This window comes from Quercus robur, chromosome 6 (assembly GCF_932294415.1).
Source record: "Quercus robur chromosome 6, dhQueRobu3.1, whole genome shotgun sequence".
NCBI lineage: Eukaryota > Viridiplantae > Streptophyta > Magnoliopsida > Fagales > Fagaceae > Quercus > Quercus robur.
In genome coordinates this window covers 34,180,906-34,195,356 of record NC_065539.1, presented here as the reverse complement: position 1 = coordinate 34,195,356, position 14,451 = coordinate 34,180,906, and the positions used below count along the sequence as shown (strand labels likewise).

The following is a 14,451-nucleotide window of genomic DNA, read 5'->3' as shown; positions in this document are numbered from 1 at the left end:
GCTATTATAATAATCAGCTATTAAATAAAAAAATGTTGAAAGATGTGTAGTTGTTAAAAAAAAAAAAATAATGAATAAAGAAATAATATTTAAATGAGATAAAAAATTAATAAAGAATTTATTAGAAGATATATTTGAAAAAGTAGGTAAAAAAAAAAAATGGTCACTATTTACTATCAGCATAAAAATACAGAAAAACTGCTGGAAATGCTTTTTAAGTCTTTATTGACAAGTGGAGGATGGATAGACGACAACGTTATTTCTGGGACGCTGTCGTGTCCTTTCACTTTCCCAAAATAATCTTCAACGCACAAACACACCCTAAATCTTTCCTTGTACCCTTTTGTGGCGGGAAGCAAAAACCCAGGGTTTAATAAAATATTTTAAAAAAGAAAAAGGCAAAACCCTAATTAAACTCCCCAATTTCTACAGTTGAGAAGCAACAACAAAAAGCCAAATAAATTGGATAAGGAATTTTTGTGCTCAGAAACACAACTCCTCCACTCCCCACTATCACTATGTACTGGCTCGCCACTAGAAACGCCGTCGTTTCTTTTCCCCGGTGGCGTTCCCTCTCTCTCTTGCTCCGTTCCCCTGCTCGTGCATACACCTCATTCCGCCCTTCACCAACGCTTCTGTAACCCCTCTCTCTCTCTCACTATATATATGTATATATTTTATTGCAAGCTAACTATTAATCTATAGGGGATTTTTTTGTGTGGGTGTGGATAAAAAATGTTACTTCTATTAGGAAATTATGGAAATGGTGTGGAATTAATGATCTTTTTTATTTTTATGCAATAGATGAAGTTGAGAAATGGGTATTAAGTGATTTTTATACCTGCATTTTGTGTTTGTTTCAACAAGGCATGTCGGTTCAATGTCGAATTGTATTTTAAAGTATGTGTTATGTGTAAAAGCTAAGAATTTCATTGCAACAAGAAAGATGTGCATGAATCAAGAGTGGAAAATAACAAGCATATTAATATATCCACTTAAATGCATTACCTGTGCTTGGGTTTTATATATCAATTTCAGCTATAGGTATGACTCATTTCAATGTTTCTGTTTTTGGTATATGTAATTGCATTTGGGAAATTTCAAATGCGCATGTGATCAACTAATATGGTGAGATTGTTATTTCTGTTTTTGTGTTATGTGTAATAGGTCAAAGGGCTTCTTAGTATAGGAATGTGCCATTAATGATGTAATCATTAGTTGATCATTAATGATATAAAACCAATTTATTTGTAGTTTGAATATGTCAATAGTATTTTGGTAAGGAAAATAAATTAAAAAAAAGGTAAAATGTTTTTTTCGCCCCTAAAATTTGCATGATTTTTTCTTTTCGTCCCTAAACTTTGAAAGTTCTTTTTTGGTCGATAAACTATTGAAAATGTTACACCTTTTGTCCTTAAACTTTAAAAAAACCTTTTTTTTCTGGTCCCTAAACTAATGAAAGGCTCTGTTTTTGTCCTAAACTTTTAAAAAATCTTTCATAATGTGCATGTGATCAATAGTTTCATGCCACCTATTCACCTCATGTGTGTATTTTTTTTTAAATAAAAAAAATGTAATTGTCCATGTCAGGCATGTCAAATTCCCTAAAGCTAAAAATAGTGTCACCTAATTAGACACATGGGATAAAAGTTAACTAGAGTGCATGGAAGGAAAAAAAGTGTAACATTTTCAATAGTTTAGGGATAAATAAAAGAACTTTTTAAAGTTTAGGCTCACTTTAGGAACAGAAACAATGTTTTTTGCCTAGAAAAAACTTAAGTGATATAGCTGATAACTGTATTTAATATTTAATTCCTGATTTTTCTTTTCTGTTTTGATTTTAAAATCTAAATCATGAAATTTTGTTGTAATAGGTACAGCTGCAGACACTTGGAGCAAATCTATTGTTTCAAAGGTCAGAAAGTTTTGAAGGGAAGCTCAAAACCCACCAAGAAGCTTAAAGCATCAAGTGATACCCTAAATGATAAGGATCTTTCTCACTTACTATGGTGGAAGGAGGTTTGCTAGTTCATACATTTTTGTTATGTTGCTTGATTAGTCCTGCTGCCTTAATACGTTTAAAACATGAAATTTCTTGAGAGCTTCAAGTAAGGCCTTTCATGCTCGTGGTTTCTTTATTGTAGAGGTTGAAGATATGCAGGAAGCCTTCAACTGTCCAGCTGATTAAAAGGCTCACATATTCCAATTTGCTAGGCTTGGATGTTAACTTGAAAAATGGGAGGTGAGCTCTTATAATGTTGTTGTTAGCCTTGTAGCTTAACTAGATCCTCCTAATCTTTCGAAAGGAGACATCTAGGAATCAAATCCCCCCTCCCCCCAACTATCCAATTATTAAAAAAAAAGGGAAAAAAAAACCTAATTGATCATTATCACTTTTTATTCCAAAAAAAAAAAAAAATGTTACCATTAGAATCCTTATGATTTAGAAAAACCAAAAAGACAAAACAGAGACTTGAATGGGTCTTTTCTATTTCCTGATTTTTAATATATATATTCAGTGTCATGCATTCAATTTGCATATTTTATATGAGGTCCAGAATTGAAGTAGCCGGTTTCGGAACATTGTTCTTTTAAAATTTTAATTAATGAAATGGTCAGCAGAACTAGAGCCGTGTAGCAGGTTGGTGATAAGCTATTAAATGTGAAATTGAATCTTGAAAAAGGGGTAGGTTTTGGATTTATGTTAAAAAAATGGGCTGGTTTGAAGTAATGTTGATCTGCAGTTTGATTATTTAATCCTCATCCTATGCCTAAGCCAAGTGGGTAGGACTTTCATGCATTAAATTATCATCTCTCTCTCTCTTCCATGGAGATGTCAACGTAATCTAAACACATAGCATTGGAGAATCTTAGGATGTACATCTTGATCATCACTTACAAGAATGTAGGTATGCCCAAATAACTCACATTCACATTCAACTAGAACTCAAAACCTTCTTGCAATCTTCGCTTTACATCTAAAGTTTCATCTTTATTTAAGAACTGAAATGCTGGAACTGACAGCATAAACACTTGGTTTCATCAAATGTTCCCGTAGTTTGCTCTATTAGGAGTGTGTTTGGATGCACATTGCTGATTGCTTATTTGGTGAAAGTATGGTAGAAAAGGAAAGGAAAAGGTTTTTATTTATTTATTTATTGCGCTTGCCGAACACACACTTGTTTTAATCAATACTTTATGTAGCTTTGCTCAAAACAATTTTTTTTTTCCTTTAAGATTGGCAATGCATGTCTTTTTGTTTTCTGCTGATTAGTAAATTTCTGAGTTTGTGTTTACACTAGTTTCCTGGGCATTGTGTGCTTGTAGGGATCCAGTTTTGTTATGTTTGTTTTCCCACTTTTTAGCAGAATGCTGTTACTGTTAAGAATTTTAATATGATAATTTCTCTGCTTGTCTTTCCTGGAATGGCTGGAAGAGTGTTGATAAAATAGTACCCAATGATGTTTATGTGATTGCAAAAACTGTGTACTCCCTCCCTCTCTCTAAAGCATCCCAGATGGTTTTCTTCAAAGTAAAACTAACACATGATTTTTTTTTTTCCAATTTAGTCTAAAAGAAGGAACGCTCAACTCGGAGATATTGCAGTTCAAGTCAAGGTTTCCCCGGGAAGTTTTGCTATGCAGAGTATGGCTATTTTCATTCCCCCCCCCCCCCCCCCTTTTTTTTTTTCTCACCTTCTCCTTCAAGTTATTCTTATGGATCCTCAGGAGGTTCCCTTCTATTTTTTGATTGATAGGGTGCATTTTTGCTTCACTGAATATTTAGTTTTGCATTTTTACCATATCGTTATCTTTAGTCAATTGTGTTTTCAGGTTGGAGATTTTTATGAAGCCATTGGAATAGATGCTTGTATTCTTGTTGAATATGCAGGCTTGAACCCATTTGGTGGTCTGCGTTCAGATAGTATTCCAAGAGCTGGTTGCCCTGTTGTGGTATTATCTTCTCTCTTTTCTGAATGATATTTACTTCAGTTTCTTGTATTCAATTATTTTTGTGCATTATTGTTATTTTTTATTATTTGTTTTTGTTTTGGTTAGTTGCTTGGTGCTTTGTCATTTTCTGCAGATATAGTGATGTTCAAGGGGTTGCTTCGCGGTTTGGTTATTGTTTTGAAAAATGCAGGGGTGTTGAGTTGGAAATGATATTCAATCACATATGATTACCTTCTCATTTGTATAGCTTGTCTTAGGTCTTGCTTTGGTCTTCTATTTGTGGCTGCTTAAAAGGGGAAAAAAAACTAAGGCTGGAATTAATTCCAATCCTTTAGTACAACCTCCTAGAGAAATCAATAGTTGATTGTGACGCCTATTTATGTTTTGTAGGAATGAATTTGAAATTATGAAAACACAACCTTGGAATTTTACAACTATGAATGACATTGGTGAATAGGTCTTTTAGAAACATTATTTCTCCAATTTTCTTTCAAGAAATGTCCTAAACTTGTGAAGTAATAAGCAACTTGGTTTTCTTCTCTATAAACATAAGAGACTAGAGTCTCTGTATATGTTGCAAAATTTAATTTCTGAGCTCTTTCTTGCATTTATAATTTTATTTATTTTATTTTTGGCAAGAAAAAGTAGGTACAATGGATTAGATGCCAAAACTTCAAATTGATATTTCTTTAAAATATTCCCAAAATATTCAAACAACATCATATTCTGCAATTGTCAGATTAGTTCTTCTGAATATCAATTATGATGTATCTGTTGTTTCTTTTCTTTTGGTTATTCTTTACATGCTTTTAATCATACATTCTGACCAATTTATAGTTAGTCAATGCTTCATTGCATCTGGTTAAATGCTTTCATTGCAGAATCTTCGACAAACTTTGGATGATCTGACACGTAATGGGTATTCAGTGGTAAGTATAGCATCATATCTTGCCTACTCATATGTGTACAGGTGTATGCTTTTACCTTCATGTATTCTCAATTTTATTTTCAAAGAATGTAGTTCATATTGAGATTTACTTTTCGGTTTCATGGCATAGATTAGTCTCATGGGCTGGGCTCTATTTATTTGGTTGTGCACTTATGCTCTTGTATTGGGTTACTTGACATCTAGATTATGATGAAAGTTTCTGTTATAGAACAAGTTTTCCCATTCTTGTAACTTGTTATTCTAACCTTTATTAGGAAAAAAATATTTTAAATAAAACTTTACAATTATGGTTTGTGATCCAAAATTATGGAGTCATAAAACAAAGCTCCTATACCCAAAAAAGTCTGCATTTTTAAATTTATTTTCTAATGGATTCTAGCTTCTTATTCTAGTCAATTAGGTCTTTATTTTTTAATATTAAGGCAAAAAGATAGAGATTTGGTAATAATTAAATTAGATTCAATGGTTGGAAACTTGATTTTGGTCAAATATTTGTATGTAAATTTGTAATTATCTTCTTGATTTAGAATGTTGATCCACACTGTTTTATCCATAAGAAGTTGAATATTCTTTCTTGTTTTTCCACTTCTTCTAAATATATGAAATGAGACCGCCAAATGAGATTATATCTGTGGATCTATTTATGTCAGCATGAATCTGAAAGGAGATAAAATCCTTTATTTGGGTGATTATATTTAGGAACTTTCTTTAGTATCTAGCATTGTTCCCTTCACATGCATGGATCAAATTGCTGCCTTCTTGTTGTGATAGCCGCAAGTGAAAATTATTTTCTGCATCACTGGTTGGGGGCTTAATATTGTGGCCTAGAAGTTACTTTATACTGTAAAAACCAAAGAAAGAAAATGAAAATTAAGCCTAAAGTTTCATTATTTCCAATGTCATGGGTTATGGATGAATATGTAACTAATTTTTAGATAAATGCATCAAGTCGTGCAGAGATAAGCTCTTGAATATATTCATGACTTATCCTTCATGTGTTTGTTAGTTATGTGGTTTCTTTCTTCTTTATTGGTATTCTGGTTGTCAATGTAAAAATTTGAAAAGCTAATAGTAAAGAAAGAAACATCAATCTACATTACATGTGGATCCTTGCAGATGGTTGATAACCAAATTCCAATTGAAAACAAAATATTTCAGATAAATCAATGCAAGTGTTAGTTTCACTCTGGACTTCCATATCATATTGGAAAGCAGTAGTGTATAAGAAGTAGTTAGCCTCACAGACATCCTTCCCAACCACCTCCTCCTCCCCACCCAGTGTTGGTAAAAGTGCGCTTTGAGCTTAAGCGCAAAGCCCCAAGGCTCCAGCGCTTTTTGCCTCAAAAGCTAGGCTCATTCAAAGAAGCGCGCTTTAGGCATGCTTTTTTCACTTTTTCAAAAAGCTCAAAAGCGTGCTTTTTGGCGCTTTTTTATATTTTTCAAAAAAAAAAAAAAAAAAAACCAAAATTGAATTAAAACAATAGGATCTTGACATTATTGATATAAACCATTGATTTGACATATTTCTAGTGTAACTTATCCAAAAAAAAAAAAAAAAATTTTGAGTGCAACTTGTCTTGAAACCCACAACCTCCCAGTTCTTCTCTATTTTTTCTTGATTTTTTCCTCCTTGAAACAGTAACCCACCTAACTTCTTCTTATTGAATTTTTTCCCTTTTGGATATCTGCTTGGTATCAATTACTATATTGCTATGTCCTCATATTCTTAGCTCATTCATAAAAAAAAAAAAAAAAGTATGATATACCATAAATGTGGTAATTGTTTAGTTATTTTAGTGGTTGATGTTGAGCATAGCAGACTAATTCTTATAGACTTATAGTCATTAAGTGATTAAACTATTAACTAATATTACTAATTAGTCATAGGGCGTTATGGATATTGGAGATCTAAGAAAGGCTATTACATGGAAGTACTCATATCTAGCTGATCCAAAAAAATAAAATGACTTGACTTGCAATATTTGTCTTAAAATTGCAAAAGTAGGGCTTATCAAAATGTTATATGAATTTATATAAAAAAATTTATTTCTATTTATATGATAATTTGATCATTTGATTGTTGCATTTCTTATTAATAATAATTTTTTAAAAATGTGTGCTTCACTTCAATCAGGCATGTGCTTGCGTTTTGCACCTAGGCTCCAGGAGGCCTTTGTGCTTAAGTGTGCCCCTCGCTTTTACCAACACCCCACCTCTACCATCCTTTTTTAAGTTAGAATTGAGGGAGGGTATTTAGTATCCAAATATCTAATATGATCAACTCAATTCACTCAATTTTTGGGCCAATAGTCGAGGGATCGTTGAAATGTCTGATGGCCAGTCTCTTAGCACAAAGAATCTTTCACAATCCTCTTTTGCAGGTCCTTTAAATTTTCAACCAACAACCGATATCTCTGTTCCTTTCTACACTTGTCTTGGTTTGGTGGACCGACTAATGTTGACCTTCTTGCTTTTGATATATAAGTCTACAAATGAAGTTTTCCTTTACTTCTAGTAAGCCTCTCAAGATTTCTAAGTATTCTCATGTTTGATTAAAAATAGCTCAAGGGGGGAATTTAAATGCTTGTGGGACCAAACCTCACTTTTCTGGGAATTTGGATTCCTTTTTGAAAGGTGGGTGTCAATATTTCCATGGTTTGGCAAAGTTCTATTTACTTTAAAGTGAAAATTATGGACCCAATTTAATGTCCTTTAACTAACTAAAATACAATTTTTTTCTAATCAAATGCTTATGCTATGTATTCAACTTTTTCTTTTTTAATTATGTTTATATTTACATGTAAGTATAGTTTACTTCAATTTTTATCTCCTCTTTGCAATTGTTCTGGTCTTTTAAGAAAATAAATAATTTTGATTGATAAGTCATGATGCTTGTTAAACTAAATTTTTTTCTAATCAAATGCTTATGCTATGTATTCAACTTTTTTTTTCTTTTTTTAATTATGTTTATATTCACAATAAAGTATAGTTTACTTCAATTTTTATCTCCTATTTGCAATTGTTCTGGTCTTTTAAGAAAATAAATAATTTTGATTGATAAGACATGATTTCTTCATAAACCACAATTTTTTGAAATAATTATTTTGGTATTGTATGTGTTATTTAGAAATGTTAGACTATTATTTTAAGATACTGACTTTTAATATATTTTTTAACTAGTACAAATTATATTTGAAAAGGAAAAGAGAACGACACATAATAACATGTGTACAAACCCTTGTCAAAGAAGACTACTCACAATGAAAGGAAGTCAATATTATCAACAAAAGACATCAAAGGGATGTTACCTACAGCAAGCATCCAATCAAACAAGGACTGTAAGGTTTGCTCCTTGATAACATGAGCAAGTCGCTCAACACCATCAGAGACCTGCCTATTTCCTCTGTACCACAGAAGCCACATAACACATAGGGGCAAATCTTGCCACACAATAGTAACCCTGTGGCCTTGAAATTGTCTTTGCCAACACTCCAACATCTCATACACAGATTTGGGCACCACCCAAGCTAACCCTTGCAACATTGAAATGAAGGACCAGACATCTGTTGTTGTAAGACAATGAAGAAGAAAGTGATCAAGAGTCTTGCAGCAACCTTTACACATACAATACCAATCAGCTAACAAAATATGTCTCTTGCTTAGGTTATCAATTGTCATGATTATCCCAAAGGTTGCAGTCCACACAAAGAACACAGCTTTCGTGGGACCTTGGCCCTCCAAATGTTCTTCCATGGGAAAGAAAGGCCTGTAAGGCCCCTAAGGGCATTATGGTACAATCTATAACTGAAAATTTCCACTTCTACACTAACCTCGAACACACCTCAATCTTGAAAAGGCTAGATGAAGTGGGGATTCCAATGTAGAACCTCCCCCTATAACCCACATAAAGATGATGGATAATGTGCTTGACATTGTATGCTTAAGTCTAAGGATACTTTGGAAAGAATAAATAGTAGTTAAGAATAAAGCAAACATGGAAATCTTACATTCTCAAGAATCTTAGCGAATTTCAAGTCAAACCAGACATGGGCCTATTATATTTCCGAGCTTCCAAGTTCCTAGATTTTACATTCTTGAGAATTTGGATGCCAGGGACATATTAGATTCCCTGAACCAAATGCTACATTAGGGTTAACAGCTTTGAGATGGTACATTTTACCCTTTCCATATTCCTAAAAGGAAAAGGAAATTATCATATATTTTTTGTAATCCACTCTTTTCTATTAGTCGTACAATAGATTTTTGTCATATCTATGAATTGGACAACTATTTTTAACTTCTAGGTAGATCAGTCATACTTTTTTGCATGTTCATGCTGAACGTATCTTTGCTTAAGACTAAAACTGCCTATTCTCTTCTCTTATCTGTTTGATCTTCGTTTTGTCTTGCCTATTAAAGCAAATGTCAAAGAAGCTTTTTTCATTATGTGATTATTTTTTTGAATGGCCATATTTTGGTCTTTGTAGTGCATAGTGGAGGAAGTTCAGGGTCCAACGCAAGCTCGTTCTCGTAAAGGTCGTTTTATATCTGGGTAATTACTTGCCAACACCTCTGCTTCAAATTTACCTGTGATTTGTCATGTCATATCCTTTTTTTTATGGGCTTTCGGTCATTGTTTGTACTCATGCTGAAGTGATTGATAAATTTACAATGGCAAAAGAAAAAAGCAGTTCTCCTTTCCTTTGCCCTGGTTTATTCTTCAAGTAGAATGTAAATGTTACAGATTCTTAGTTGTATTGTAATTTATTTTCAGTAAACTGATTATATTAATTGGAAGTATGTACTCTCTGTTGAAGGAAGCTAATTACTAATACTAAGAAATCAATCAAATCATTGACTAAAATCAATGGACTGAAGGGAGTGCTTATATGTTTTCCTTATATTTCTTTCTGGTGTTTATATGTTAACTCCCTCTCCTTCTACACCCACTGAAAATACCAGTGTGTTTCTAGTTGATCAAGTGACCTCTTCTATCTATATTTTAATAAATGGAAGCATCTTAATAAATTTTGAAGGAAGATACATGATAGAATACCAAAGGTTACATAAAAAAATGATTTGAGTAGCAAATAAAGAATAGGATTTAATTAATGAATACAGATAATCCTTTTATCTTATCACCAGCTAATTTGGACCATAGTATCTCCAAACATAATTGAAATTTTTTTTCTAACCTTTGCTTCTGCTGATGCATTCTTGATTAGAATTTGTTTCAAATTTGTAAGACCAAGATTAAAGTCAAATATAATTTTCGAAGTTTATATTGGTTCTTTATGGTTTTCAAAAGCAAATATGGCCTGGGGAGTCCATTTCCATGCTTTCATAATGGGTGAAGTGTGCCATGTCAATAAACATATGTGCCATACAAGGTTATTCTTACATTCATATAGCTTTTTGCTCTATTTTCTTTGTTTGTTCTAAGCTTTCTTGGGGGAATACTTTATACCTTACTGTGGTATCTGGATGTTTAAAAAAAAAAAAAACTGAAATTACATCTTCCTACCACTATATGGAGATGTTACTTATTATCAACAAAGAAGGAGATAAATAGTATTTGAAAAAAAAAAACTGTAAAGTTTCTTTAAACAAGATCAGAATTTTAGATGATTCTTTGTTATTTATTTTTTAATAAATAGTACATACATGCTAGGAAATTAATCTTGTGTAAGTTTCAGAGGACTTATAAAATAAAAACACGTTTCATGTAGCTCATTTTCTCCCTCGACTTGCCTACATCATAACTCAAGTTGTTCCTCGGAAAATTACATTATTCCTATGTTGCCTTGGGAAAAAAGAAGAAGAAAAATGAGATAGAAATAAGTGGACACATATGCAAATCCACATTATTTTATGTCATTTTTTCCTCTTTGTATCACAAAAACAATGTACTACTTGGATAATTGAGACAGATTTTTAAGACGATCGTGCATTTACATCATGCCAAGGATTCTCCTAATATTGGGGGTTTGAAAATTGTTGTACATTTCCTTACCATTTTATTTGCTGGATGCCTTTGTTTTTATTTACTTTTTCTGCCATGCTTATCTTGCACTAACTTGCAATTTTCAAGTATTCAGGCATGCTCATCCAGGTAGTCCATATGTATTTGGACTTGTAGGGGTCGATCATGATCTTGACTTTCCAGAACCAATGCCTGTAGTTGGTATGAACAAATTTTCTTTGTCCAATGATTGTTTCAGTAGACATTATGCTTTAAGCTATCCAATCCGTTTTGTTGCATATTTATATGGTTTTCATCCCATTAATAGTTGGCCATACTTATTGTTTTCCATGTGGAACACACTTTATTGTGTATTATAAGATACCAGCTATTAGAGTGAAATGATTTAATCATGGTTAATAACATGCATTGGTATCTCATAGTTTTCTTTCTAAATGATGGCATGTTTGGGTAACTTTTGCTGCACTAGGTGGGCCAAATACTACTTTATTTACCTGCTCTAGGATGGTTCCATTAGCAAAATTTATTTGGAAATTTGTATGGTTCTTTAAAATTCTTCAGAGAGAAGACATTCACAATTTTCCTTCACGCCTTTAAGATTCACTTCCATAGAGTGATTTTAACACCATATTTATTACTTAGAATCCACCTTACTGCCTCAATGAAGTTCTCTGGCTATGTAGTTCTCTGATCATAATGATTATCCAAGCTACTGCAGTTGAGACCTGAACTACAGAGTTAAATGTTACCAGATATGCTAACCCACACTAAGACGTGGTATTTTGTAGTCACATCTGGGAAAAGATGTACTGATATCTTGCAATAACAAACTCAAATTACCATAATTTGTAATTTCAGTCCAATAACCTTCATAAATTGGTTTGTTTTTGTTGGATCTAGTCTCTTCTTTCTTTCTTCTCTTTTTGTTTTGACCTTTAATGTCTTACTAATCCGCATTAAGTGGTTGTAATTTCTCTTTTATATAATCCCTTTTAATTATAAATATAGGTCTAGTGAACATTTTTGTTTTACTTGGAGTTGGCTCTTCATGGATAGTTTGAAAAGAATTATCTGATTTCCATATAGAGCAACATGCAGTGTATTTTATTTATCAGTTACTGTACTTTTCTCCATAATACTATTATAATTTGAATACTTTGATAGACTCATAGTTTGTACTAATGTAGTACATATGGTACTTGTAGGAATATCTCGGTCTGCAAGAGGTTATTGCATAAATTTAGTCCTAGAGACTATGAAGACATATTCTTCTGAGGATGGATTAACTGAAGAGGCTTTAGTTACCAAGCTTCGTACTTGTCGGTACCATCATTTATTTCTGCATGCATCTTTGAGAAACAATTCTTCAGGTAGAATATAAACTTCCACAATATGGCCTCATTGATGTTGTTATATAATCTCTCTCTCTCTCTCTCTCTCTCCTTGGAGCCATAATTGGGTTACACATCTTTTTTCTCTTTTTTTGGTTTTTTTTTTGGGGGGGGGGGGGGGGGTGTGCAAGTGTGATACTGAAGTACCAGTCTGGGGGTTATAAATATTCAGTTTCTTAAGAGGTGAAATCTTTTAAGCAATATTCAAGAATAACAAAAAAAAAAAAAAAAAAAAAAAAAATCTCTATTACCACTTTGTGCAGGCGTAGGCTCTGTTTGTTTCACTAGAAAATATTTTCATAATGGAAAATGTTTTCCTGAAAAATATTTTCTAGGAACATATATGAAATTTCTTTTTTCCAATTTGGTTGGTTAGGAATGGATTTTTTCAAGATGGCTAATAAAAGGAAAGAATTCTAAATAATAAGAGCATTAGTGCTCACCATTTCTAACAAACTTTACTTCCTAAAATATTTCAAGGCGTATTAATTTGCTTGTATGTTTCCATTAGTGCTTTAGAAATCCAGAATAAAATCTTGGAAATAGTTTCCTTTATTTTCCAAGACTTTGGAAGTTCTTGTAAAACAAATTGGGTGGGAAATATAAAACTGCCACAGATAATTTCTTTCCCCTTTATTTTCTGTAAAACAAACCCTAAGCATATTAAAAGTATATATCAGTAAGTCTTGGCTTGATGGGTACCAATTAGGCCAAATTTGTTAGTTGTTTGTTATGCAAATCAATAAGGCCATGGCTTAAGTCTCATGTTTATTAGTTTATAATTGATATTTGGTAAGTGGTGCATGGAGGAAGTTGCTTTTATGCTTTTTATGGTGCCAAGAAGCCCCAGACTAGTTTAAATATAATTACTTTTTATTTTGGGCAAAATTAAAAACTTTCTTTCTTTCTTTATGACAGTCACAAACAATAATTTTATTATGTTCACTTTTTTTCTAAAGCATTTTTACAAAAATTATATCATTTTTATTAGAGAAAGAAAACACTTGGTACATTTATCTTTTCCGCCTTATTGTTGATGACAGGCACTTGTCGCTGGGGAGAATTTGGTGAGGGTGGCCTATTGTGGGGAGAATGTAGTGGCAGACAATTTGAATGGTTTGAAGGGAATCCTGTCAATGAGCTTTTGCTTAAGGTTTGTATGCGATTGCCGATTGGCTTTATTGCTACTCAAATTATGAGCCTGCCTTTTTGTTTACTACATTACTTTGTTTGAAAATAATGCATGTCATAATTATTGAACATTTGTAGGTAAAGGAGCTCTATGGTCTTGATGATGATGTTGCATTTAGGAATGTCACTGTGTCTTCAGAAAATAGGCCCCAACCTTTAACCCTAGGAACAGCAACGCAAATTGGTTAGTGACTTATAGGCAAGGTTCATTTTTAATTTTCAAACTCCATATGAAAGTCGTATTAAACTTATTTGTCCTTGTGTTGCATCTTCCAGGGGCCATACTAACAGAGGGAATACCCTGTTTGTTGAAGGTGTTGCTTCCATCTAATTGCACTGGTCTACCTGTATTGTGAGTCAGTAATTGCTTTGCATGATTTGTTATATTTTTAGATTATAAGGACATGTCATCTAATTATTCTGGTAATTTAATTCTATTTTTTATTCATCTTATTTTTGAACTTTCGCTTTAATGGTTATAGTTAAAAAATTTGTTCAATAAGTATTACAGTGATAATTGTAGACCTCTTTCCCTTCATAGCTACTTTTAAGTAAAAATGAGAGACTATGTAACAGTAGGAGGAATCTTGGAGATGATCAAGTTGAACTTCTTGGGATCCGGATATTCTGATGTTAAATATTAATTTGACTGTGATCTCATTAATAAGATTTGGTAATTTTAATTCTAAAATTTAAAAGTCCCATTTACATCATTGAACTATACCGTTACTTTTGTACATTATATGATTTATATAATTTTGATCTGAACCTTGTTTCTGAAAAGATGCTTGCAAATCTGGTTTCTTTTGTATGGTTTTTCTGGCCAAATTTGTTGGAGTCTAGTATAATACACTTATCAAAGAGGGAATGAGGATAAAATGAAGCACCTTTTTATTTTTTTTATTTTTTTATTTTTTAAATTTTAATTTTATAATCAGTTACAACAACAGGGGAGGGGGATTTGACCTCTTGATGTCTCCGTTG

At 32.4% G+C, this 14,451-nt stretch overlaps 1 protein-coding gene across 2 annotated transcripts in view; it reads left to right on the top strand.

Annotated features, from left to right (window-relative positions):
• Positions 1 to 324: 324 nt before the first annotated feature.
• The window catches only part of LOC126688536 (DNA mismatch repair protein MSH1, mitochondrial), a 29,882-nt gene continuing 15,755 nt past the window's right edge, over positions 325 to 14,451 (top strand). The window contains exons 1-12 of one of the 2 annotated variants that reach the window (XM_050383257.1): positions 325 to 637; positions 1,875 to 2,019; positions 2,145 to 2,242; positions 3,570 to 3,645; positions 3,834 to 3,953; positions 4,835 to 4,882; positions 9,390 to 9,454; positions 11,001 to 11,086; positions 12,091 to 12,255; positions 13,320 to 13,429; positions 13,546 to 13,651; positions 13,744 to 13,819. In XM_050383257.1, coding sequence (XP_050239214.1) covers positions 519 to 637; positions 1,875 to 2,019; positions 2,145 to 2,242; positions 3,570 to 3,645; positions 3,834 to 3,953; positions 4,835 to 4,882; positions 9,390 to 9,454; positions 11,001 to 11,086; positions 12,091 to 12,255; positions 13,320 to 13,429; positions 13,546 to 13,651; positions 13,744 to 13,819 — 1,214 coding nt within the window. In that variant the 5' untranslated portion in view covers positions 325 to 518. Of the gene's footprint in view, positions 638 to 1,874; positions 2,020 to 2,144; positions 2,243 to 3,569; positions 3,646 to 3,833; positions 3,954 to 4,790; positions 4,883 to 9,389; positions 9,455 to 11,000; positions 11,087 to 12,090; positions 12,256 to 13,319; positions 13,430 to 13,545; positions 13,652 to 13,743; positions 13,820 to 14,451 lie in introns of those variants that run through there. The other variant, XM_050383258.1, reaches the window with a different exon arrangement.